This window comes from Streptopelia decaocto (genome assembly GCF_964273445.1).
Source record: "Streptopelia decaocto genome assembly, chromosome: 1".
Classification (NCBI taxonomy): Eukaryota; Metazoa; Chordata; class Aves; order Columbiformes; family Columbidae; genus Streptopelia; species Streptopelia decaocto.
Window position 1 is genome coordinate 56,572,657 of NC_138663.1, and position 27,725 is coordinate 56,600,381.

General features: G+C 40.4%; 1 protein-coding gene across 4 annotated transcripts in view; it reads left to right on the forward strand.

Moving 5' to 3' along the window:
• PTPRB (protein tyrosine phosphatase receptor type B) overlaps positions 1-27,725 on the forward strand; it is a 63,435-nt gene that overhangs the window by 17,756 nt on the left and 17,954 nt on the right. For 3 of the 4 annotated variants that reach the window (XM_082050395.1, XM_082050396.1, XM_082050398.1), the window contains 18 exons: positions 5,158-5,436; positions 5,782-6,039; positions 7,597-7,860; positions 8,776-9,045; positions 10,751-11,011; positions 13,152-13,418; positions 14,634-14,897; positions 15,837-16,100; positions 17,115-17,378; positions 18,114-18,377; positions 19,411-19,680; positions 20,312-20,575; positions 21,404-21,667; positions 22,050-22,331; positions 23,526-23,804; positions 25,758-25,907; positions 27,068-27,311; positions 27,479-27,585. In XM_082050395.1, coding sequence (XP_081906521.1) covers positions 5,158-5,436; positions 5,782-6,039; positions 7,597-7,860; positions 8,776-9,045; positions 10,751-11,011; positions 13,152-13,418; positions 14,634-14,897; positions 15,837-16,100; positions 17,115-17,378; positions 18,114-18,377; positions 19,411-19,680; positions 20,312-20,575; positions 21,404-21,667; positions 22,050-22,331; positions 23,526-23,804; positions 25,758-25,907; positions 27,068-27,311; positions 27,479-27,585 — 4,515 coding nt within the window. The remainder of the gene's footprint in view (positions 1-5,157; positions 5,437-5,781; positions 6,040-7,596; positions 7,861-8,775; positions 9,046-10,750; positions 11,012-13,151; positions 13,419-14,633; positions 14,898-15,836; positions 16,101-17,114; positions 17,379-18,113; positions 18,378-19,410; positions 19,681-20,311; positions 20,576-21,403; positions 21,668-22,049; positions 22,332-23,525; positions 23,805-25,757; positions 25,908-27,067; positions 27,312-27,478; positions 27,586-27,725) is intronic. The other variant, XM_082050397.1, reaches the window with a different exon arrangement.

Sequence of the window (27,725 nt, forward strand, 5' to 3'; positions counted from 1 at the left end):
AGGGAGAATGGATGAGGATTATTCTTCTGTATGTTTCCTCTAGGGGCAGCATATTAAACCAGTTTTCTGGAAGGTCTTTTTCACCTGTTCCTTTGTAACTTGATGTCAGTAGTTTTGTTTTACGATCTACTGAACCTGAATGTCCATAGGAATTTGTTCCTGGAAACTATCCTGTGAATATGGAAGTATGAGCAATATTTTCAGCCATATTGTAAACAAAATTCCCACTGATTTGAATGTTAGCGGAACTGAGCTATCATGAACCGTCTAAAAATATGATGTCTGACCTTGGTACTCATTAAGGTTCCCTTCCTGAGCTCTTTGCCTAAGAAATACGGGGTAAGCTGTCCTTTGGAGGTGCCCAACTTTCTCCATGGACTATAAAAAGAGCCAAGGTTAAATCAGGCACCTGGAGTTTAGGTGGTTGAAGTTAGGTGAGAGGAATCCCATCCCATGTGTTTACTTTTGCAAAATGAGGTTTTGAACATCTTTATTGTCTTGATGCAATAAATGTACATGGAGAAAGTAGCTGATTCATTTGTATACCTAGTTCAGAACTTTTAGCTTTTTGCTTATATTCAGTCCTGTTAAAATTTTCATGTACTTGTTCCTGTTATGAATTCACTTTTCATCATGTTTCTTATACAAAGTGCTGGAGTAGCTAAGCCCATAAAATCCAAAATATTTTGTCATATTTTGAGTGTGATCTGTTCTGATTAAGGACTTAAGGTGAAAGTGATGAATAATGTGTACTGTGGTTGCAGCTGTAATGTGAAGGCTCAGAGAGGACCCAATCCTCAACTTAATTTAGCCTTTTGAGTATTTAATTTCACAATAAAATCACAGTTATGACAGTGAGTTGTCTATGTTGTTTGCACATTTGATATTTCAACAGAGTAAATACGCAGCTCTGCATAAACTCTCAAGTAACACCAGACCCTTTGTGAATCTTTGAGTAGAGAAGCAGCTTCTGTTTTACTTGTGAATACATAGATCTGAAATTTAATAATGTACGGAATACTGGTACAGTAGTCCAGGCTAGTCCACTAAGGCGGACTCTGTTATGTCTCTTTACTCAAGAAATTTTGATCTATGGGTTATCAACTTTAAATGCCAAGTTTTTAATACTGTAGAGCAGAAATGAAATAGGTCCTGCAAAACGACGGAAAATACAATCACATATGCACTATGTAATCCAGGTATGCACAGGCATGCAAACACACACGGTGTTGGTGGTTGTGCTATTTTGGTAGGATAGGAAATGAAGAAACAGCTGATAACACCATTTATCAGCTCTGAGCTGCAGATAAATTTTCCACTGCAAACTTGAGATTACAGATGTCAGTAGGCACAAGTCTGCTTATTTATTCCTGATTAATATTTACCATTTGTTATGGTTTTGAATATTTATGCGCAAACCAGCACATAAAAAAATGCAGCTAGTCAGTGTGCTTGGCATTGTAAAGTTGGGGCAACAGATGCACCTGTTGATCCTTTCATGTTATCTTTATTGTTGTCAGTAAAGTGTTTCTGTGACTGAGAGCTTTCTTGATTTCAGACAAAATTCTCAATTCAAATATGTCTTCTAAAATAGGCCTATAAGTGCCATTTTCAGCATTGTTTTGTACAAAAATATTGCAGTGATATATTTTGTTACTACCTAATCGAAGCCACCTGTAGTGAGAGAACTAACAGGTAAATATTTTTTTGTCAGAAAAATGCTAAATATGTGAATGAAAAGAGCTTAAGTTAAAACTTGTACCTTCTAAGACACAGTCGGGTATTTTTCCAATGTAATATGTAGCTCTGTAAATGACAGAAGCATGGCTTGGCCATGTGTTCTGTCCTGTAAATTTCAAATTATTTGGGACAAATCTGATTTATTAGCCATCTGTAGGAAAAACTACTGTGACGTGGCTCTGACTATGGGCTGTATAATCCTATAATCCATAATCATGTAATTGCTATGATCATTGTCTCAAAAGTCAGAGTACAAGAAGAATATAAATAACCATGTAGCCCATTCTAAAGATTTTCTAGGTTGTATATCATCCCAAAGAAATGAATATTTGTACTTAATGAGAACAATTAACTCAACCCTCTTTATTTAATCTCAGAAAAGTCCTTGTAAAATAGGTTGCTGTTTTATGAAAAGAGAAAACTACGAAAAAAAATGGATGATTTGGTAGGAAGATGGCTGAGACTGGAAGTCAGGAATTCCCCGTTACTCCTGGGCTGATATCTCTCAGTTATTTTATTTTTCTCCTGCCTAAAGCAGGGGTGTTTCTGTGCTTACAGGCTGTATTTGGGACTCATGTCATTGGGATTGGACATAACCATATCAATCATTTATGTGAAATGTATCTGTAGCACCTACGCACACAAAAGTGAAAATGGCAGTGCAATATAATTCAAACAACATAAAGTCTCCTGGAAGACTCCTTTGTAGACTAGGAGGCCTTAATTCATATAGTATCAAATGGTATAAAAATATCCTTGTGAAAATCCGTTACTTCTGTGACATATCAGAGTTGTATCGTTGCCAGCAGAGACTTGTATAACAATGAAAATGGCTTTTTAAGTGTTTGTTTCCATCCAGGGCCCTTTCAGCCCAGGCACTTCCCAATCTCATTGTTCCTTTGTTCTAGCGGATGTACAAAGCACTGAGTGTTTTGTTTTCTGGACCAGATAGATTAGATAAAGTCTGAATTTCTGAACTTCACCTTCTAGGCACGCAACTCTTTTCTTTGCTAAAGTACCTTAGAAGACAGATTGCCCAGGACACCGTAAACCCTTCTAAAAATGTAGGAGGTGTCTTCTTTTGTAGAGTTTGTCAAATAATGCGGATTACAATGTTTGCAGGACTAGCAAGCAGTCAAGCTTGTCCTAACTGTCAGAGAGAGAGTTAAACTTCTTGACAGCTGTCATGACTATTCTCTTGATATCAGTAAAATTTAAACTTTTACAGCTGTCTGTGCATCTGACCATATATAGTGCTGGAATTTCTTTGACTCCCAAAGTCTGACCTTTCTGATTAGAACAATTGCCTTCAAGGAACAAGTTTATACCCTGACTATTCACTTTTGCCAGCATAATAGTCTTTAGTGGCTTAGTGTGTATTATAGGTGGAGCTGGTAGTCAAGCCTATTGTTAAGATTTCCTGACACTTTTCATTAAAACCTCCTGTCTCAATTGCTGTAACTAGGTGAAGTTTTAACTATTTGGCCTGAAGTTTTATCTGCTTGGTCTTTGATTTGAGGTTTTGGTTGGTTTTTTTTTGGTGGTGGTTTTTTTTGTTTGTTTTTTTTTTGTTTTGTTTTTGGGTTTTTTTTTTTTTGGGGGGGGGGGTTTGTTTGTTTTTTGTTTTGTTTTGTTTTGTTTTGTTTTGTTTTTTATTTGGTTTGGTTTGGTTTTCAGTTTTAGGCAGAGTTAGTTTAGCCTTAAAGAAAGAGGTCAAGAAAATAAGATAGTTACTTCTATTGATTGATTTTGTTAATTTAATTTTCATATTTTTTTTCTGAGGAGCACTAGCTTCTTGATGGTTCAAAGCAGTAACTTGAATTGAAGCAGAGACCTGGGTTCAAAGGGACACAGTGTTTTTCACATAGTTACAGAGTCACAGTCTGGTCGAGGTTGGAAGGGTCCTCTGGAGATCATCTGGTCCCACCCCTCTGCCCAAGCGGGTCCATCTACAGCTGATTGCCCAGGACCATGTCCAGACAGCTTTTGAATGTCTCCAAGGAGGGAGATATTCCCTTGAAATTCCTACTATATTTGATTTACGGAGCACACCACCAAAACCTGGCACCAGTCTGTTCTCAGCAGAGCTTTTTAAGAATCAGTTAAACCCTCTGCACCATCCAGGCTTTGAAGAAGACGCAGCTTAAAGACCATTAGCCCCATGGAACTCCTACCGCTGTGTTTGTAGGGCAGGGGTAGGTTTGACTTGGTCCTTTCAGCCTTTGGGGTGCGGTTTTTAGTTATGCAATCTCACACACTTTTATCTGCCTTGTTTGGAGAACAGAAGCAATGACTGCATTGGAAAAATGGTCTTATCCTTCTGTGCTTAAGGCACTGTTGATATGGAAACCTCATTTCATAGCCTGAGGCACCACTGGCTCCCCATCTTATGCTAGGCAAGAGTAGCACGGAGTGTATTCATGTGGAAGCCAAATTTAGTTGTTTAATTGTTGGGAAACCTTTATTCTTTAACTCTTCAACTTGTAAATGCTTGATCTTGCTGCTTTGGGTTGTTTTACGAAACCTTTTTAATATGCAGTTGTTTAACCTTATTGGGAGACGTGTCAATACCTTAGTACATCAATGTGTAATATATTTCTTCTGATTTGCATGAAGTCTTGTGAGTGATGAAATACACCTGGTGACTACAAGCAACCATAGTCTTTTGTTTTGTCCATCCCTTTAGAGTTATCATGTTTTACGGGTGATTTTACTTGAGAAATCTTTAATGAACAACATAGTGAACACTGAGAGTTTCTCAGATAACTAGTCCCAATTAAAAATAGTTCCTAAAAGTTTATCCAATGTACTATTTGGGTTTTTTTTAAATTTATAAGAACAATACTACAGCAGAGCAGAAGCATATTCTGTGAGAATCTGTTTGAAGTGTTTGAAGTTATACCAAAACCCAAGGATTGTTGCTCTTAAAATTTTACACATGCTTATGCCCATTAGTGATAAAGTGTTTAGCATGAGTGCTAGGAAGTGAAAGCCACTTGGTACCATTGTATCTATAAAGCTCTACTACACTGCAGCATTCTGTCTAGTTTGCTGGATTTTTGTGTTTGCTGTTTTTTATTAAAGTTGTTACAGTTTTAATATCAGCAGATTTCCAAGCTTGTTATATACATCCACAGCTGGAAGTGTTTTTCTACATGTGTGTGTGTGTGTGTGTGAGTGTGTACACATATACACAAGTAACATTTCTGAATTTCGCAGGACTCTTGTAGACAGGTTTCAGTGATGTGTTTATAAATTTAAAGAAAAAGACTCTTCAAAAAGCACTGGCAGCGTGATGATGATAAAGGGAGAGTTTTGAAAGGTTTTTTGTTTTCCTGTGTAAAACTTCAGACATCCCAATGCAAGAAATACTAGTTTATGGGTTTTGTTTGTTTGTTTGTTTGTTTTTAACTACAGATCCCTTGCCACCAGCTCGTTTTGAAATTAATAAGGAAAAAACTACCCTCACAAGCTTACAGGTTCAGTGGGATCCTTCCTCAGGAAAGGTAGACTTGTATAACCTAGTATTATTTGACCATGATAATAGAAGGATACAAGAAGTCTCCATACCAGGAAGAATTTCAAAAATGGAAAACACTTTTTCCAGTCTCATCCCTGGGAATAAATACAACGTTGTTCTCAGTGCAGTTGCTGGAAATAAAAGTACCCCGGAACTTCACATAAGTGGATCTACTGGTAAGACTTCTTTTACTGTAGTTCATCTAAATAAAACCACTTACAGTATTTTGCAGTTCTGTATTTTGAAATTAACAAATATGTACCATTCTTCTACCTGACAAGATATATATAAGTATCTATTGATTATACATAGAAATAAACAAACTATGAATCTCTGGCTAACAGCAAGAGTTGTTTGCTAAGAATGGAGATGTTGTTATGATCTGTTTAAACATTAATTTGGGGCTGTGTTTTCACTAACTCTAAAGAAACTCAACATATTGCAAAAGTAAATCTGTTCAAAAGTACTGAAATTGTGGAGATAACCATTAGACCTTAAGCATGTGTTTTTTATTCCAACAGTGCCATCCCCTGTGAAAAATATTCAGGTCACTGTCAAGACAGACACTATCCATGCCTCATGGTCTCCTGGTTCTGGGCACGTGGATCGCTACAGGCTGGTGTTACTGGATAATCATGTCCCAGTTCATGAGATTCACCAAGAAGGTCCTCTGACCTCCTACACTTTTTCAGGCCTTACAGCGGGCCACCTGTACAACCTCTCTATCATAACCCAAGCTGCAGGATTGGAGAGCAACAGTTTTCAAACTGTCAGGACAGGTATGATTTCAGAATTCATTGCAACAGAATGGTAAGGCCATAATCTAATAATATAGCAGGACATATTTCAGAATAATAAATGGTTTGTGTTCCAAGTGTATATTCACAGACTTGAGTGGCTGAATTACCCTTGGCAGGTGTTTCTCTCCAAAGGCTATAGAGGGAGTTAGCAACACCGTTAGGTTATTTAGTTGCCTAAGTTGCTGTTACAGCAAAGCTAGCAGCTAAATTAGCTTTTAGGGTGTCTGCAGCTAAATTAGCTGCACTGCTTAATGTAGGGAGCTCCATTAAACATGCAAAGTTAGATGTTAACAGTCTGAGCCCAAGTGCACAGGTTTCACCTCATATCTGTGAAAAAGGTTCATCTGACTTCTTCAGTGAACTGGGGCAGTGTGTAGTCTGGTTGTTTCACAGTACTGAAGACAGTTTAACTCCATGATTCTTACTTAGCTGCATGGGAGGTGTGGAGCTTCTGAGTTTTGGAAGAAAAATACTTTTGGTGTGTTTTTTCCTCTGGATTGCAGAATCTCTGACCTTCTGAAAATGAGGTGAAAAAAATGTAGAGCAGGTTAAGAACTTTAATAATATGATGGTTTTTTGTTTGTTTGTTTTTGTTTTCCCCCAAAGAAATATAGATTCACAGAAACAGAGTTTTAGAAATGAAGTGTTTTCTTCAGAAGGGTTTTTCAGAATAGAGTTCTGTGGTCACAGAGAGAAAGATGACGTCCTACTGGAGGCCAGTGGTTAAAACACTCACATAAGGAAGAACAAGGTCATACCTTTGTCTTCTTTAATTCCTGACAAACATAAGGTGCAGTTTCTCCTACAGAAATCTGACCATGTAAACATAATTTAATATGAAGTGAACAAGATTATGATGCCTAGGGCACACAGATGAGTGCTGTTGTTGCCTAGCACTGGCTTTTCTGGGGATTATACTCTTGTTTAATTATATTTCCTCAGAATTTTTTATTTCTTCCTGTTGTGGGGTGCAAAAATTTTAAATCTCACAGGTTTTCTCAGGACAAAAAAGCACTCCATCTAGTTTGCAGTATGGTCCTCCATTTCAGTACCTCATGTGTCCCAAGCCTGAGAAATTAAGATACTGGAGTTGGCTATGTTTTTCTTTTGGTGGAGCATTTGAATAAAGGAGTTTGATTCCAATCCCATCTACACTGGGGTAAATCAGGCATAGCTCCAGTGATGCTGTAGTATTTATCCTACTGAAATTTACACAGGCACCTCTGTTCTTAGCAGCGTGTGCCTGGTCTATTTTACGGTCAAAATGACTAGTGTGAGTGCAGACATGGCTAGCAGATTAGTGAAACAAGAGAGGTCATCGTAAGAGGTGTCACTCTGAGCAGCAGAATGTCTTAAACAGGGCTGGGTTCAGTTTCACTGTGACCAGGCTTTGCCCTCTCACTGTTCAGGCACATTCACTCATACCTCATCTCATATAACCATTTAAAAGCAAAACTTAACTATTGCAGTTTGGAGGCAGCAGGTCTTATATGTTCTGTGGTTGAAGTATTTTATTCTCTTATTTTTATTTTTTAGCCCCAGCTGAAGTCTTAGATTTGACGGTGACTAATGATGACAGCATAGATGCTTTGAAAGTTAAGTGGAGAAGACCTTCAGGAAACCTCAATTTCTATAATATCACTCTGTCTCATCTTGGATCAGTTAAAGAAGTCAAAACTCTACAGCCACCAGTCACAGAGACTCACTTTGACAAGCTGACTCCAGGACGTCTTTATCAGGTTACTGCCCGCACAATCAGTGGTGAACTGTTCACTGATCAGATGGCAACTGGCAGGACATGTAAGTCTTCTCCTTCAGTAAGAACTTTGTAACCAATGCTATTTTTTCCTTTACTGGCCTTGTAGAAAGTCATTGTAGGAGACGAAATGATTTGGATTCCAGGCAAAATAAGATAAAGAGCACAATATTGTTCCTGGAATACCCCTTCCCGACTCTCTGGCAACAGTCAATCTGGCAACCAAAAGCAGCTACAGCGTAGTTTGGGAGCAGGAAACAATAATGTGTTTTGGACCTTATAGTTGGGTGAGTCTGTTACAAAACTGTTCCACGCTACTTCACTGCTGACCAACTTAGTTATCTTGAATTCAACTCAGCACAGTATATAAAATGAGTTACATTAAGGCAGAGTCTGCATGTAGTCAAATTGTTAGCAGATTTTTTAGTAATTTTGCTCACATTGAGTTTCTCATCAACCAACACCCCAAAGTCTTTCTCCTCAGGGCTACTCTCAAGCCATTCCCTGCCCAGCCTGTGTTTGTGCTTGGGATTGCCCTGGCGCATGTGCAGGATCTTGCAGTTGGTCAGGCAGGGACTGGGAGAATGAAGAATCATCCACTGTAGAAGATAATCAGGTTTGAGACCATCTAAAGAACCTGAAGGTGCACAAGTCCATGGGACCTGATGAGATGCATCAGCGGGTCCTGAGGAAAGGGGCAGATGAAGTTGCTAAGCCACTCTCCATCGTATTTGTGAAGTCATGGCAGTCCAGTGAAGTTCCCACTGACTGGAAAAGGGAAACATAGCCCTCATTTTTAAAAAGGTTGCCAACCTTTTTAAAAAGATACCTCACATTGCTCTAACTCATCCAAGTACTTCTACAATAGCTCTGCTGTGAAACAGGTTTTGCCAGTGTGCACTTATGGCTTACCAGAAATACCCCGCTTCAGAATTGCTCTCTCAATCTCTGCATTTCAGTTCCCCAGAAGGTGTCGGAGCTGAAGGCCGGTGGTGGTGGCTGGCTGAGGTCTCTGCGAGTGAGCTGGCTGCCCCCTGCGGGAGACTGGCAGAGGTACCGCCTGCTCCTCTGGAACCGCTCGGCCCTGGTGCTCAACGCCACCCTGGAGAAGGACACCACGGAGTACCTGGTCCACAACGTGGGGCTCATCCCAGGGAGGCAGTACGGCGTGGATGTCATTGTGGAGAGCGGTGACTTGCAGAGCAAGTCCAGCTGCACGGGGAGAACAGGTCAGCGTGCTCCTCTGGAAGCACAAAAACGTTCAGCTGGGCTCTGTGGGCGATCAGAGACAGTTCTTGGGAATCTACAGATACATTTCACTATGAATACGGTAAAAAGGAGCTCCCATGTAAACAACAGAAATATTATTTTTAGCAGTTCTGTGAAAACTTTCAGAGTTATTTCTGTGGTAAATGTTTTGTTAGTGAAAGTTTGGGGAATTCTGTCACAATTCTGTCATGACTGAGACATTACTCTACATGCATAACATTTCTCTGTTGTATTTTGTAGCTGATTGTAGGCACCCTATATAGTTCTTAAAAAAGAGCAGTATAGATCTTCCTGTATTGTTCCTCAGTATTTTCAGTGACAAACTCATTTCCTTGCCACCCTGTATAAAGAATATCAATGGTTTGAGGTGTATGCTAGTGTGGCTGTTCCATTACATCCCATTTCTTGTTCTGTGCTCCAGAAAGAAAATGGGGTTAGTCTCTTCAAGTCAGCCTTTCCAAAGGAAATCCATATACACTGCAGAGACATGAGTGGAATTCTTTTGCAGCATGTTAGTCAAAGCTACATCTGATTGCTTCAAACTTAAAAAATAATTGCAATAAAATTGTTAATGGTTCTGCTCTGTGAATGCAAAATAAGTGCAATTCAGAGGAAAAGAAGACTTGGAGGAATATCAGGCAATGCTCTGTCTCACTGGAGAATGTGAGATAAGATAGGACCACCCCTGTTTATCCTCACCTTTCCTTGTGCCTGCCTTTCCTGCTACACCCTTACCTGTCATTCCCTGAAGGCTTCATTTTGTTAGTTTTGCACAATGGCAAGAGTAGTAGAAGTAATGGAACTGAAGCTTTCTCTAAGTTGATCAAAGCATATTCTCATCTTGCTTACTCTGATATGCATTACAAATAACTTAAGTTTCTGGTGTTACTTTTAATTGACACAGCTGAGTGATTAGAAAATGGTCCAATAAATAATATCCAGTAGTGAGTGTATCACAATGGTGTTTGACACACAGGCAGGTACATAATGTACCTGTTATGAAGCATAATTATTAGGCCCTATTCTGATTTAATTTTCTCCTACATAAACATGCAGTCTTGGAAAGTTAATTGTATTTTAACATTACAGGGACAAAATCAGATCAGGGGACTGTGTTAGGTGACGGGTGCCCTCTGTGTATGCACACACACTCACACATGAACACACACAGAAATTCTTTCTTTTATGCCACTGTAAGATTGTAGTGTCTCCCAGCCTGACTGAGATATGAACCAGTGTGAAATCAATGTCACTCTGACCCTATAATTTGCATCCGTGTTTGTTACAACTAAATTGGTGTAGATCTGTTTTATGGTACAAATGTTTTATATCCGTGTCTAGCACCCACAGTTCAAGAGGAAGCTCACTGACTTCACTGCATTTCCATTCACACTAAAATATATATCCTGACCTAAGTTTAAACCGAAGCATTACAGCCATAATGCATTGCTGAAGTCTGCTGCTATAGCCCTTTTCCGGAAGGGTAGCACAAATTGTAAGATTGGCTTCCTAGAAAAAGGGAAAGAATCTCCTCTTCATTACAAATACTCTGTTGCTTTCACCATCTCTATCTTACAGAACAGATTCCTTACAGCAGCTTGAGATGTGGCACGTATGTTCACTACAAACTCCTGTTCTCATTGTGATCTTTGTGTACTTTCACAGCGCCAGAGCCTGTTCTCCAGCTCCGTGTGAAGCACGCTAATGAATCGTCTCTTAGTGTCATGTGGATGACCCCTGTTGCAGAGTGGGACAGCTATGTGGTTTCACTGGGAGACAGGGATCTTACTGTCATAAAAAAAGGGCTTGCAAAAGAAGCTAAAGAATTCACTTTCACTGACTTGGTACCTGGAAGAAAATATACAGCTACCATCACTACCATTAGTGGGATTTTAAGCAACTGGACTTCAGTGGAAGGAAGAACAGGTATCATCCTGTCAAACTATTTTGATCTTTATTTCTATTAACCATTAACAACTTTCTTTGCTTTGTTGTGAACTGAATGAACTCAGTGTCTAAATCTCAAAAGTGTTGTATTTACATTTCTTTCCTCAATAGAAAAGTTATGCTCCTGAGTCTCTCATTTCTGACTCAGTTATCTTGCAGTATGTACTTAAGGTTTTGAGGAAATGGATATGTAATTCCTGGCAAAACAGTTTTCTGAAATATTATGTCATGTCTGATCAATCTACATTAGCACAAGATTCCATATAAGAAGAATAATTTTCACTGAGTATCTTCAGGAAGGTCACTTCCTTAATTCAAAGCATTCATCGTCTGGAAAAAAACCCACCACCACCGTACAGGAAAATGTTGCTTTAGGGGGAACATTCCAAGGCTGACAAACACAAAACACATGTGACCTTGAAAGTGTATTTTGAATCCCTCTTCTCTTCTGATTCCAGAATCTGTATGTTACTTAGAATGATGACTGTGACACAAGGAAGATCCCATTCCTACCCCCTGCAGGGTGCTAATTTTGTGCACGTGTGCAAGTTCTAAACTGTATGTGTTGCTTTACTCTGCTTCACTTTACGCATTCTCCAGTGCAAGCAAAGACTTAAAATGTAGCTCTGATTTGGCACAGCACGGGAAAACAAGCTTCTAGTGCATGAATCAAATCATGCCTATAGCTTGATAGTGGTCTTTACTTAAATGTTGTAACTCCTTCCAAGGCCTGAAAAGTTTAACTTACATTTTTGTTTCTCTGTTATGTGATTAGATAGATGGGATTTCACTTCCTTCTGCTCTATGCCCCTTTAAGAGGCCTGTTCAGGCATAAAGGTTACAGTGTCCCACTTCACTGGTATGAATCAATGCTTGAAAACACATCAGGCAGGGACAATGTATCAGCATTACATTCAAAGTGATAAAGAACGAACAACAGTGAATTTGAATGCAGGTCTTAATAAGCATTCCAAACTTCTGAACCTTCTTTGCAGTAGGACAGCTTACTAGGCTTGCAAAGTATTCCTGTAAAAGTGACAGAAATATGTCTTACATGAATCCCAGATTGGTCAGCTTGTGGTGAAGCCTGAGGTATCACTAGAAGTGCCTTTAGCACAGAAATGTGTCACTTTAGTGTCTTTTTGGAGCTTACTATGTTATGACAATATAAAATGGTGAGATTTTTGATTCATTTTTTATCAGCATTACTTTTTTTTTCAGCTGTGTGCCTGATTTTCTAACATTTGTTATTGATTGCTAATCCAGTACTATGTGTGCAAAAAGGCTGATATAAAGCAAGAGATGAAGCTTGCAATCACATCTTGTAAATTTGGAGTGTTCTTTATTTCGGTTGTGCATGATCATGTAAGCAGAAATACTTAGAAAGAAGTAACTGTATATCCTTACTTTGACCAAATATTGTCAAATTAAAAAAAATGTTTTGGGTAAAATTTATGCTAAGTATTCCATTCCTTTCTGTTATTTCTTTTTCCTTTTTGGTCTGGCAAAATTCAACAGCTTATACTTAAATAGATGTCATGTAAGTTTAACAATTAATTCATCTTTTGATGCCAGAAAAGTTAATATCCTGCAGATCTTCTGACGTAAAAAACAAAACCAAAACCATGCATCTCAGTTAACCCCAAAATTAAAGGGTCTGACACTTCTCTGGGGTGCCTCAGGTAGTCATCAAACTAGTTTGCCATTTTAGAAAAACGAAAGATGGGGAACAGGAGAGGAAAGGGAGAATGAAAGACACGGATTGTATTTGAAACAGTCATCACAAGACAAAGTGATTTCCTACATTGATGGCTTTTTAATGGTATCTATAAAATGTCGTCTCTTCCCATTCCCTGATCTTGAATCATTTGGGTCTAACTGAGAAAAGCTGTGCTAAAGCCTGCAAGACTTTTCAGTGCCTTAGATAGTTTCCCACAGACAGCATCCCATCAGACAGGAAGCAGTCCACAGATTATTTTTAGTCCTGTTGAGTCTGGCTGCAAGTTGGAATGTTCTTTTGATGCACTTCCTCAATGTGACAAAATTTGGGTTATTTGGGGGATTTTGTTTTGTTTTATTTTGTTTCTTCGCAGTAACATTGTGACAATATTCTTTGCAGTGCCAGCCCAAGTGACTGGTCTGACTGTGGCAAATCAAGGGTCAACCAACAGCTTGTTCACAAACTGGACAAGAGCACTGGGAGACGTAGACTCATACCAAGTGCTACTGATTCATGAGAATGTTGTCATTAAAAATGAGACCGTTCCCAGCGAAACCAACAGATACCACTTCTCTCCCCTGAAACCTGGAGGACTCTATTCAGTTGTTGTCACCACTGTCAGTGGGGGAATATCTTCAAGGCAAACGATCGCAGAGGGACGGACAGGTAAGAAGGAAAATACACCAGCAAGTCTTATGTCAATGCCTGAATTTATAAAAGAGAATGGTCTTGTGATTAAGCCACTGCATTGAGAATTCAGAAATACAGCAGTTTCAGCCATACAATTCCTGTGTGTGACCTCAGGCACACTGTGGGTCCAGATTCATGCTAACGCAGCTTTAGGGAGCTAACTGCTCTGCCTACAACAGGAACACTATACAGCAGGATCATTCTGTAGCAAAGACAAAAATAGGCCCTAACAGTGATGTACAGCTGTGGTGGGTGAATCACTCCTTGGAAGGGACTTTGTTGTTCCTTTGACTAGATGGCAGTGTAGGGTTATTACTCCTTACTTAGGTGTGCAAATTAGCTGCCTAAAGGTGGGGGGATGAATTTGTGTCTCAGTCTTTCATGACCCATTATTTTTCTCCAACCCAACATTAAAGGATGTCCACCAGGGCTAATTATTCGTTATGAGGCCCTTCTGTACTGCATAGGACAGGATTTACTATTGCATCAAATACTGTAAGTTTAGTGACTCATGGAATGTAACAGCAGCCCTTTGGATATTTAAGCAGAGGGAAAAAATGACAGCACAGTGCAATTTCACCCTTTATGGGAATTTGGAAAAGGCCAGGCATTCTGCAGTGTCCTCTGATGTTCAGTTTGAAAACAATGATTTTCAGAATTAAGAAAAAAACCCACAAAAACAAACAAACAATTGGAGAAGATTAAGGTCTGCGCCTGCAATTAGTCTGATAATTTGGTACCTGAGTGATGGTAGTTCTGGCAATGTGGAGCCTTTGAGCTCACCTTGCTGGCTAGAAAAACAACTTGCATTCATGTTTTGGCCACTAGGTGTCAGAGAACACATTGTAAATGTTCATTGTATAAACTCATTGTAGATGTTCGTTGTAAAAACACGTTCTGCCATGGCCCTCAGCTTCATACAAGCCTCAGTAGTTATTGCTATTACTGTTGAATGGCAATCGAGAGGATAACTCATCTTTAAGAAGTGCTGGGGTTGTGCCACCAAAGACTGTCTTCACTGACTTCCTTCACTGTCTTCAAAAAAGCAGATGAATGCTGCTGAGTGGGAGTCAGAGCAGAGCTTCTCAGCAGTCCCAGACTGCTCATTTTGCAGGGTGGAATTCCAGGCATTCTCAAAACAATAGAAATTGGCTAGTTAAAGCTCATCTGTTTTTTTTCTTTGTTGCACAGTTCCTTCAAGTGTGACTGGAGTAACAGTGAATAACTCAGGTCGCAGCGACTACCTCAGTGTTTCTTGGCTGCCAGCTACTGGAGATGTAGACAGTTATTTGGTAACACTCTCTCATGATGACCAGATTGTTCAGACTCTCACCATTTCCAAATTCCTCAGTGAATGCTCCTTCAGCAGCCTTACTCCTGGGACACTTTACAATGTGATGGTAACAACGAAGAGTGGAAAGTATGAAAATTATTCCTTCAGCCAGGAACGAACAGGTAAAGAGAGCTTCTGAGCTAATCTAGTCACAGTAACTACTTTGTATAGCCATTATCAATGATCTATCAATATCTGACCAAATGTGGATGAGTGAGTAGGGGTTGGAGGGTCAAATCATAACATTACAGCTTTACAGACTTAGTCTTATTCTTATGCCTCTACTGCTGCTTTATGTCATAAAAAATTACTTTAGCATGAATAAAAGCCATGTGTCAGTCCCTGAGCAGAAATCATATATCAGTTTTGACTCAAAGGCATTTTCCTGCTCTTAACCCTTCTGCTTGGCTCTTCAAGTATACCCTGCAGAGCATCTCCTGAAGAAGTTACTCAAAGACAGCAAGAATGGGTAGGAGCTAACTACTAAAACACTAGTAAGTGACTCACATAAATGAATAAGACCCACATCTGTTGTTTCTGGTTGTGCAGTGTTTAAGGAGATTATAACAAGAATAGAGACATTTCAGAGAAGGCTGGCAATAATGATGAAAAACTTTTTAAAACTTCCTCAGAAATTGAAAAGACTGAGACTTTGTCAATCAGTAAAATAGAAGAAAGATGGTAAGAGGTGTTAAAATGACAGAGAGTATCAAGCTAGTGCAGTTTTAGTCTTCTCGTGATGTAAGTGAAAATCCAAAGCACAGCCATTTAAATTAGGAGAATCAAATTCAGGATTAGTGTGAACCTGTGGAACTCACTGCTATAAGCAAAACTGACCAAGTTCAAAAAATACCCCAAAATTGGAAAGGCAAACTGTTGTCATATGACATAAAGCAGGCTGGAAACTGCAGAGGTACTATTTTAGAGGGCAGGGTATTTCTTAAATCAACGTTGTGGTCTTTCTGCAACTTCCTCAGAAAAGTCTGGTAATTACCACAAATATAGCCTCCTGTTATTTCAGGAAGTTATTGCTTTCTGAATCTTTGTGTTTTTTCTTTCAGTCCCTTCAAGTGTTCAGGGACTTACTGTCAGCAATTCAGCCAGAAGTGACTACTTGAAGGTGTCCTGGTTACATGCCTCTGGATATTTTGATAATTATGAAGTGACCATCAAGAACAACAATGACTTCATCCAAACAAAAAGTGTCCCAAAGGATAAAAATGAATGTGTGTTCACTAATCTGGTCCCAGGGAGGCAGTACAGTGTAACAGTCAGCACCAGAAGTGGGAAATACGAAACTAGTGAAAGGGTCTATGGCAGAACAAGTAAGTAAATACTCCGAAAACATCCTGAGACACTCCAGGATTTTCTTCTATTTACCGTAGCCGGGCTTAAAAATCTCATATGATTTTAATATAGAATGTTTTTTTTTCTTTTTACCATAGCTGAGCTCAAAAATCTTGTATGATTTTAACAGGATGTTGACTGTAACTCTCTGAATGTAACTCCAAATATGGAAAACAGAACTTAGTTTATGACCAGTGTTTAAGCTACAAACATACAGAAAGTGAAAGAAGAGACCTGTACTGTGAGCTTGGAAAGCAAATCTTGAAACAAGGAAAACAAAAAAACAGTTGTACAGATTTCTACATAAACCTATTAATGCTTAAACTATGCCAGAATATACAAGACAGTTTTTTTTCTGGTCATGGAAATGCATAAGGAAGAAGATAGGCTAGACTTCACTCTACTCATATTACCCCAGGAACTGGAGTCGGAGAGCATGGGGCAAGAGTGTTAAGGTGGCTCGTTGTGAGCCAGCAGGGGTCTGGATGCAATCTGCCTGTCTTCACCTAGCACTACATGTAAGCTAATGAGCCATGCTAAGAAAAGAAGTTTGTTAACACAGATGTAGAGCTGGGAAAAAATAAGTGACCTGCCTCTGGCGGGAACTGGGAACTGCGTGGTGTGGTGCTGCATCACACAGGCAGCTTGCGTCAGGTCTCCACTAGCTCAGGCCTCTTTGCACCACACTAGTTGTACATGCAGATCCTGCTCAACTTTTGTTGGCTGCGCAAACCCCTTGCAGGCTCTGTTATTATTTATTATTTTAATGCTGATAGATCGTGGTGTCCCTGCTCTGAAATGGGACCTTCCAGTGTTAGATATGATGCAAACCGCAAAGAGCAACCCTTGTAAATTAACGCAATCTACTGCTTTTCCTAGGGAACTGAATGAAAAGCTTTAGCTCAGGAGCATTGCTTCAGAGCTGGTACCTTTTTGCTGTGGTCTAGTAATAAGCAATGAGAATTTTCCTGTCTTTCTTCTCACCTCTTCAGTGCCAGAGTCAGTGAAGGAGCTGACTCTCAGTAACAGGAGCACAGAAGATCTGCAGGTAACTTGGTTGAAGGCTGAGGGGGATGTTGATAAATACGAGATTCAGCTCCTCTTCAATGATATGAAGATCTTCCCACCCATTTTCCTTGGGAACACCATTGAGGAGTATTGGTTCACAGCTCTGACTCCAGGACGTCTATACAAAATTCTTGTCTTGACAATCAGTGGAGATGTACAACGTGCTACTTTCATAGAAGGCCTGACAAGTAAGAAATAATGTGGTATTTAAAATGTGCTGAGGCTTCTTTAGAGGAAAGAAAGAGGCATAGAAAATCAAGGGAGAACCATGATCTTATTTGAGCTCCTGTAGCACTAGCACAAAGACAGCCGATCTCATTGAAAATCACAGTAGCACTTTCAGCCATCTTGATCTGTGCTTACTAAACAAATGTCACAGGCACCAATATTTGATTATTGGCAGAGAATTTGATTTGTTGCATAGGAATGGCATTGAGATGCCAGTGTTTGGGATTCTGTTATTCCCATGCATGCCAGTCCTTTGCTTAGTATCTCTAGCTAAATCACTTAAGCTATATTCCACCTCTGCTTACCCACCAAAAATGAATGAGTGAAATTATAACTGCAAAATACCTACTAAGTGTACATAAAGAGCTTTGATTTTCTGAGATGTTTCTAAAGCATCACTCGGAGAAGAGGGAGGTTATTCAGCTAAAAGAACATACAAACTTTTTTCTGTTTTAACTTACATTTTATTTACTTTTCTTCATGTAAACACATAGAATGGCTTTTCTAAAATGGCACAATCGTGCACAAATGTCTGCAGCTTTACCTGTGTTTACCCATGAGTGAAGTTACATGTATCTGTAAATACTCTTTGTCTTCTGAATCATTTGCTATGGCCATGAAGAAGTAGGCATTAAAAAGTCTAAATCAAACAGGAAATTTGTGAGAAGGTGCCTTTATGTTCCTTTTTTTTTCAGTTCCAAGTGTGGTCAGAAACATTCATGTTTCACCTAACGGCATGACAAACAGCCTGAAAGTGAGCTGGACTCCTGGAGGTGGAGATGTTGATTCCTACACAGTCACTATATTTCAGCAAAACCATCAGCTTGATTCCCAGAGTGTCTCCAAGCACGTCTCTGAGCACACGTTTCACAAGTTGGAAGCTGGGGAACAGTACCGGGTGGTGGTGCAATCTAACAGTGGCACCTTGCACAACAGCTTAGCAGCTTTTGGGAGAACAAGTACGTTTCTTTTGAGACAAGGAGCAAGTTGCATTATGTCTTCCCAGGAGGTGACCCTTATTTAATAATGTTCATGAAGGTACCATTGGGTGTGGTGAGACTCAGACTCACAAGAAGTTTTTATCTCAAAGAGTGTGAGTCCTCACTCTTGCAAACACTTAGGCAGTCACTCCGTTAATACCAGTGAGATCTGCCACATGAGTAGCTTTGGGTAAATGTGTGTGGAATTCAGGTCCGCAGCCCAAAGCATGCTTTCACAGGATGAACGCAGTTCCAGCCCTTCCCAGTCCTGTGCTTGTATCCATCCAACACATACATCTGCAGTGCTCCATATAGTCAAATACTGTGTTCTAGCAGAGCCCATTGTATGGTCAAGGCTTGTCAGACAATGGATTGCCTCAATATACTGCGGGTCAGCACACACAAACAGTGGAACACCTTGTTTTTAATCCATTCTCTCTCTTTGGCACCTGCGTGTGTTTGCTGTGGCGTTGACTTTTGTGCAACAACTGCTGGCTAACGCATTCTATTCTGTGTCACTGTTTTGCACCAATTAACCACTTCTTTATTTTTCAGTTCTTTTTCATGTGTTTTCCTTAACTGCTTCAGTCAGTTCATCTCACTCTCCTTCTCCCTCTTTTCATGATAATTTATGTACATCTCTTGCTTCTGTATAGAATCATAGAATAGTTTGGGTTGGAAGGGACTTTCAAAGATCACCTAATCCAACCCTCCTGCAATGAGCAGGGACATCTTCAACTAGACTGGGTTGCTCAGAAACCTACCTAACCTGGCCTGGGATGTCTCCATACCCATATGTCTCTTCATATGTCCATGATGCTCTGTAACATCATCTTACTGTATTTGTTCTAGGAATTATTTGCTTGTGCAAACACGTGCACAGATATCCCTTTCCAATAAGCGAACATGCAAATGTGTAAATATATTCTCTATTAATTACCCTGTTCACAGCTCTGTACTGAATGGTCCATGTTTCACCTGGTAATGTCCTGCCTTTAATTGTTGCTTTCAGTTCCAGCCTCTGTCCAGGAATTATTAGCCCATCATGCCTACAGCAGTCATTCCTTGTTAGTAACCTGGCAGAAAGCTCCTGGTGTAGCTGAAAGATATGACATTCTGCTCTTGAATGAGCAAGGAATCCTCCTGAGCAACAAATCAGGGCCACCTACTGCCAAACAGCACAAATTTGAAGATTTATTAGCCGGCAAGAAGTATAAAATACAAGTTTTGACAGTCAGTGGCGGGCTCTTGAGTAAACGAGCAGAAACTGTTGGTCGAACAGGTAATTAGAATATCTCAGTTTATTTATAGCTCCTTCAGTCAAATATGATTAAATACATGAATCATCTGTATATCCTGATTCTGGAAGGATTCCAGTAGGAACAGACTCCAGATATTTATGCATCATTTTTCCTGATATGTGCTTGGTATCTGAATCTGAAATTTGTTACCATAATAATGTGGCCATAGTTCATAATAAGGATATTGAACCAAAGTGCTGAATACTCCTCCAGTCTATCTGTTATGAAACTACCTGAATGCTTTATTGTCATCAAGCTTTTAATTGATAATCTCAAGGCTCTTAGTGCAGGGTTTGATGTTAATACACACCTCTAAACTTAGAGCCAAGTCTTGCAGTCTTAATTAAACTTTTTTTAGAAATTAATGGACAGCTCTGTGTGAGCACAGGCTGGAGAACCAAGCCTACTGAGAAATACAAACCTTGCATTGGAGAGACTCAGCGGCACCTCATAAATGCCTTCCCCTTGCTTCAGAAAGTTGATGTTGACATTACTTAGCTGCTTTGTGACTTAACTGAAATGTATTCCAGCCATGTGTTGTTACTTTATTAAAGGTTCAGCTTAGTGGTTAGACACTTTGATATTTACTCTTGCATTTGTCCTTCTTTTCAGTTCCAGCAGCTGTCACAAATCTGAAGGTCACAGAGAACACCACTGACCGACTGTCCTTCAGCTGGAACACCTCACAAGGGGAGTTTGATTCGTATGACATCTTCCTATACAACCCAGACAAGTCCCTTCATGACAGGACTTCAGGAGAGCAGCACCTCCAGAACTGTTCGTTCCCAAACTTGCGGCAAGGCAGGATGTATCGAATGGTGATTGTGACCCGCAGCGGAGACCTCATTAACGAGTCTTCTGTCTTTGGAAGAACAGGCAAGAGCATCTGAGAAAATAATCGTCTCCAGTGTGGTGCTAATGAGGGGTACCAGTGAGCTGGTCTGAGTCTGATATTCATGCTAGATTAAGTCAGCTATTGGAAATATCAAAATTGGCTCTTATACATGAAAAACATTAGATAAAGAAGAAGGTAAATTCTGAATGATGTGGTTACAAAAGGAAAAATGAAGCAATAGTTCCCAGGTACTCAGGTCAAGAGAAGGACATCCCAACATATGCTGCCTAAGACTTAAAGGAAAACAGCTGTCTCCCATCCTAAAAGTGACATTTGTCTGTGAGTGGAAAAGACAAAAGGCAAAGCAAGTAGGGTTAATGGGGTAGACAGTCTACCAGTGAAGTAAAACTTTTTTCCCATGGGAAGCTCTGACTGCAGCTCCATGTTTGTTCAGCCACACGTGGGAAGCAGAGTTTCCTAAGCAGCTCTAGGAGTCCTGACACACTGTGAAACCTTTCTTTATCGCCTGAGACACCATCTACTAACTGCTGTGTACTGCTGCCTCTGTGCTTTCCTCAGCTGCCTTGGAATTAGGTATTTCCAGACACTGACTGGGAAAAAGCTGCTTAACATTTGCAAAACTATCTATTAGAAACATTTCAGCCTCTTCTGGGAACACTGGCCATTCAAAATAAGAAAATAAACGATTGAGATATACTTCCTGATGCTTCCTGGCCGGGTGTGGTGGCTGTCTGGTTTATTTACATGCCTGATGTTACAGGACAAGTGTAAGGTCTTCTTGACCTTGTTTCTTCTCCTCACCCTAAGGATGTTATACATTAAGTAATATTTATCCTCTTTTTTTTCAGTACCAGCCCCTGTTGTTGGTCTCAAGGCATCCAACCGAAACATGACAGACAGTCTGTGGTTCACCTGGGGTCCAGCAGCAGGAGATGTTGACTTCTATGAGCTGAATCTTTACAACCCAAATGGGACCCAGAAAGAAACATGGCACAAGAAAGACCTGAAAGAATGGCATTTCCAGGGGCTCATTCCTGGCAGAAAGTACAATCTGGTTGTGGTGACTCACAGTGGTGACCTGACCAACACAGCGAATGCCGAAGGAAGAACAGGTGAAAGACAAAAGCTCTCAGATTTTTGTTTAGTCCCATCTGTCAGAATTCATGTTAGTTCACAACTATGCAACAGACTTATTCTAAGGGAGGATCTGTTAAGAGAGTCACTGAAGGTTTAAGGATAAAGGATATCCTTAAATGTATTAAACCAATGGAGTGCGATTTTGTTCAGCAGTGGTTTTCTTTCAAAGGCTCAGGAATATGTAAGGTCTGTCAAAGTCACCACCATCAGCACAGATGCAGTAACTGGCTCTGTACATGGGATAATACAAACCACTTTGTGTTGCATGAAGAAAATAATGCATATTTCAGCTTATTTGTCTTCTATAAAAAATTAAGAAATTTTTTTTTTCCCTTTTTTTCTCCCCTTTCTCTGTAGCACCCAGCCCTCCTAACACTGTGTCATTTACTGATGTGGCAAACACTTCTTTATCAATCACTTGGCTGGGTCCCCCAGATTGGACAGACTATGACGATTTTGAGTTGCGGTGGCTGCCAAAGGATCCCCTCACAGTATTCAATCCCTACAGCAGCAGCAAATCCAAAGTACGCATCATCCATGGCCTGCGGCCAGGCAGACTCTACGAGTTCAGCGTCAGAACGGTCAGTGGTGACAGTTGGAAAACGTACAGTCAGCCACAGTCTGCAAGTGTTAGAACGAGTAAGTAACAATTTCCATTGCACTCTAACACTCAGCTGGAAAAGATGCAAAAACTCTGAAATCTTACAAATCCATTTTTCGCTCTGTAATTCCCATTAATAAATTCATGAATGACTGGCAATTCAGCTAGACTCTAAGCCCTTACTGTGTGCAAGGTCAACTGTTTAAAGGTAGAAAATGGACATACATTTGCAATCTTCACCTCCAGGATGGGGCTGTTTGGTTGCAGAGCCTGAAACAATCAGTTTCAGGCATAAAATAAGACTGAATGTTGAAATAATCAAAATGTTTCTGAACAATCAAACAGGAAGGATGAATGAAACCCTGCTGTACTAGATTTGAAACTGTAATCAAAGTGTTTCACTGCTCTGGGTTTCTGCCTGGTGTCTGTGTTTCCACATCATCTCTAGCTGTCTTGAGCAACATCAGTAGCAGAGCGATTTGAAAAAGTGACCTGAATTGTAAAAATAACCGAGCCTGGGCAAACCCTCATGTCACTCGGGGTGGGATTCAGCTCCAAATTGACATCTGTGTTTAGTAAGCTGAATACTTCTCTAGACTTCATTCAGCATATTAATTAAAACAAGAGCATAGCTGCCTCTTTCACCAGTATTTAATCACTTAAATGTAGATGTCTGCAATCTGAAAGTGAAATCCCATCCTTGTTACATGCTGTGTGTTATAAACGGTGCTCCAGTATTACACAGATAAAGCATACTTCTGTGGTGTGCTTTAGTAATATGGACACACCACATACTACCCAGGAAACCAGACCAGTCATGAGATGACAGTATCAGTACTGACTGATACTAACTGATACTGTTGACCGCATGTAGCCTGCAAATAAGTTGTAACAGAGTTCTAGGAATCCATTGCTTTCCAGTGTTGCTGTTCTTCTTAAGACTTCAGCAAGTAGTTTTGTTTGTTTGAGTTCTTTTTACAGTTAATTACTGAAGCTTCTCAAATCTGATGAGGCTGGTGTCACTAGATCCAACTTCAGTTGCTGAAATGAGTTAGACAGCCTTACCTAATAATCAGTCAGTGCACTTTGGCGGGAAAGGAGGGAATTCTGGCTCCCAGCCTCCAACCCTGATAAAATGGTTGATGCAGAGTCTAGGGGCCAAGGAGGGAACAGAGACTGTATGATGCCTGTCCCTTTTCCCACTGAGCTTCAACTTCTCAACATTCCTCTAGAACCAGACAAGATACAAAGTCTTCATTGCCGGCCCCAGACCTCTACTGCCATTGCATGTTCCTGGACTCCTCCTGATTCAGACTTCGATGGATATAGTGTTGAGTGCAAAAAAATGGACACTCGTGAAGTGGAATTTTCTAAAAGGATAGAAAAAGACAAAGCTCTGCTTAATATCATGACCCTTGTTCCCCATAAGCGATACCTGGTGTCCATCAAGGTGCATTCTGCAGACATGACGAGTGAAGTAGTTGAAGACAGCACCATCACAATGATCGACCGTAAGTGGAATGCGGAGTTGCCGTGAAGGGAGGCTGTGAGCAGCAATAAGCAATTGCTTGTGTTGGTTAGACAGCAAAAGGAGTCCTGAACTCCACAATTGCCAATGTGTGGCACTTGTAATCTGCTGGCCAAAATAGAGTGAACCTGTCCTTTGGTCCACATTGTGACAGACAATGAAGGATTTTAGCTATATTGCCTCTTATTACAGTGCCAGACCCACCTGTTTAGCTCATTCACAAAATATAATGAGAAACATGAAAAATTATCCTATCACTGTGATGTTTAGCACCAAAGATGTCATCATCATCACACACCTTTAGTTGTCTTCATGGTTGCTGCTTGGCTTCCTGTGCCTGTTTCCCCTCACAGATGGTAGCCAAATATTCTGCACAAATTCTTCTGCACAAATATCCATCAGTAAGGACACTGGGTTCTGGCACTGGGTCTTCTTTGGGCTCTCTATAAACTCTTCTGAGGTGCTACCTGACCCAGTCACCTGTAGGAGTTATACTTGAGGGAGGATCACAGATTTCCATAGCGTGTGCTTGAAAACAGCTTCTTCAATTTCTCCACCCGTAGGGTCTCTGTGGAAGGTAGCGGTAGCATCTGCTGATGCATCTCACTGCCAGGCATGACCATGGTCAGCCTGCCATTGCTGGCCCTAGAGTTGCTCCAGTTCTTGCAGGACCTCCAGATTCAGTGGCAAAGCAAAACGCAGAGGCCTGAACCACTCCAGGGCTCAATTTCTCAAAAATGACGGGATGGTCAGGAGGCTTATATTCAAGGATGCCTCTGCAGCGGTTTATTAAAACCACACTTGTGTGAAATGCTAGATCAGAAAAATTATGTTTGGTTTGGGAGCTAGTGAACTAAGCCACTGGTTCAGTCACCAACTCACCTTCTCCTTTCCCCCGTCTATTGCCTTTTAATTGCAACCAAGCCACTTCCTTCCTCTACCACAAAGGATGCTACACATTCAGATGTTGCGAGAACTAGCTACTCATCTCAGAAGAATTAGACCAAGTCCTGTTTGAGAGTTAGCTGTTTCACGTTTGTTCTTACTTGTTTTGAACAGTGCTGCTCTCCCGGGCTCTGCTTAATACTGAAGGCCCTACCTCAAGGGAACACAAAAAATTGCAGCTAGGCTTTGCAGATCTGAGAGGTTTAGCTGAACAACATACAAATGTGTGAATTATCGGTTCTTTTTGAAATTTGAAAATTTTTAAAGTTTAGCCACCTGCTTACATATTTGATATGTTTCCCATACATGTAATATGGTTTCAATAATACAGATTTTTAAAATATGCAGCAATGTAGATCCTTAAAATCCCCATTTTTGCTCTACTGGTCTTCTGAAGGCATTTCCCTACATACCTTCCAGTTTACTTCTGCTGTGTCGCTGTTCAAGGTATAGCTTTCTATTGTACGAAGAAGATTTCCTATGGAAATTCTGCAGCCAGTCTGGAAAATGGTGCTCTGTAGTTGAATGCTGTGTCTGGCTGACTCAGGGCTGTTCCTGTGGAAAAGGAAACAGAAGTTTAGATGCTTAAACTAGGTGACTTCCTGCAGTGAGTGTGTCAAGTGACCTCCAAATACCTGGCCTAAACCTGTGTCATTTTTAGCAGCTACAATTTCTGATTTCATAGATTTAGCAAGACTTTAATGCAATTCCATGTGGGCTTCTGAAGGAATTCCTACTGAGGAGCTGCCACTGTTATTATAGTTAACTGACTGCTGGCGTATTTCATCCTTTGGCAGTTTCCCTGTGGGAGGTGAAGACACTTTCCTGATTGCAAAGAGAATAGGATCAGATACTGGGGTCCAGTCGGCTGAGCTTTATTACAAGTTGCATTTCCTTTATTAGGCCTAGCTCATAGCAAATACGTATATAATGCTTTCTCTCTTTTTTTTTCTTTTTTTCTTTCTTTTTTTTTTTTTTTTAAATTACTCAGGTCCCCCTCAGCCACCTCCAGACATACGAGTAAACAAAAAAGAGGTGCTGATCACCAAATCCTCCATCAACTTTACTTTTAATTGCAGCTGGTTTAGTGATACTAATGGAGCTGTTAAGTACTTTACTGTGGTTGTCAGAGAGGCTGATGGTAAGTGTCATGATTTAATACCATTCTGTCTGTAGCCTGTAGGAGATACATGGGGAGGTACACACCCATTACTACACAGCAAAGGGGCTTCTCCTTTCATAGAGGTTTTGGATCTATACCTGCTCCCTGCCCTAGGGACTTAAGATCTCCTTCTCCTATGATGGTCAGTAGCGACAACAGAGCTCAGCCAGAAGCGGTAGTTAGCTTCTGTGCACTGGGTTACACCCTCATGTATGTTCAGAAAATTTCCACAGGAGGAGACGTGATGGATGCCATTGGCAGTGAATATAGAAGAAACTGCTTTTCTGTGCACAGGTCTCCAAAGGTAGTTTAAATGTTAGGTGGGAACACTAAGGCAACTCTTTTGCAGAGTAAGCCATGCTGAGAAGGCAAAGGTAGCATCTCCCAGGTGGTGTTTGCTCACTGAAGGAAATGACTTTGCATGCAGCACTGTAAAACAGAACAGAAATTGCCCTCATAGCATGCATGTAAACCTCCTTTTCTGCAGTTGACCTATATGTGACAGAACAGATAGATGTCTCAACAATTAATACCTTGTTTTCAGAAGTGGCTTCCTTTACTGGCATGCCAGGACAAATTTTGTGACCCATGAGGAAGTTTTTTAGTCTCTTCATCCATCAGCCCTCAGGAAAAAAAGCAGAGATAATATTTCCACTGTCTACTCTGTCACATTTGTGCAGCTTATTGAGAAAGGGACTACTCATTGCCATGGCTTTGCTACCTGAGTCTTTTACAGATTACCATGTGGATTTTGTTGTCAGTGGGTGGATTTTTTTTACTTGCTTTTTGAAATAGCTGGTGGTAGGATCCAGGATTCTGGATCACAGGGATTCCCACCAACAGCACAGGAGAAACTGTCATAGCATTGAATTTGACCTGCATTGTATCTGGAAGAGTTACAATGAGGTCTTGTGAGGAAATCTGTCTGAATTTCCCCAGAAAAATAATAGCAAGATCGATACTAGAAACAAGGTACCCTAGCCACGGTATCTTTGTATTCACAAGGTAGCCTGTGCGGCCTCCAAGGAATGCTAGAAAGTCGTACAGGAATATGTCTGTTAACAGTTCGAGTCTATAAACTGTGTCGCATTAATGGCTGTGGTATGTAAACCTTCTGTCTTTTTCTGCGCATGATGTAGGTAGTGAAGGACCAAAGCCTGATGAGCAGCACCCATTACCTTCCTACCTGGAGTACAAACACAACGACTCTATACGCATCTACCAGACAAATTATTTTGCCAGCAGATGTGCTGAAAACCCTGACAGTGACTATAAAAGCTTTGACATAAAGCTTGGAGGAGAAATGGAAAATTTGGGAGGAAGGTGTGATCCAGATCAGCAAAAATTCTGCGATGGACCTCTAAAGCCTCGGACTGCTTATAGGTTAGATTTATGTTGGTAGCTGTGCTCTGTCACATTATTAGGCATGATGCTGTCTGTGGTCATTGGAAAGGTTTTAGTTCTCTCTAAGGGGCAAATGAGGTCTTATTTTTCTGCTGTTGGTTCTGAACATCTGATGAGCTCTAACTATAATGGTACTGTTTTTTTAGGATCAGCATACGGGCTTTTACCCAGCTCTTCAGTGAAGACCCAAAGGAACTCCCAACACCGCTCTTTGCAGACACCTTCTTCTCTTTACCGATCACTACAGAGGCAGGTTCGTTTCAGGCTTGTTTGTCAATGACTGTAGCGTGATTACATATTGTGGCTCAGAACACTCTGGTATCTGGAACTATTTGCAAGGAATGGAAGAAAAACAGATTGTTGTGCACATCCTGAAGGCTGCTCTGAAATGAG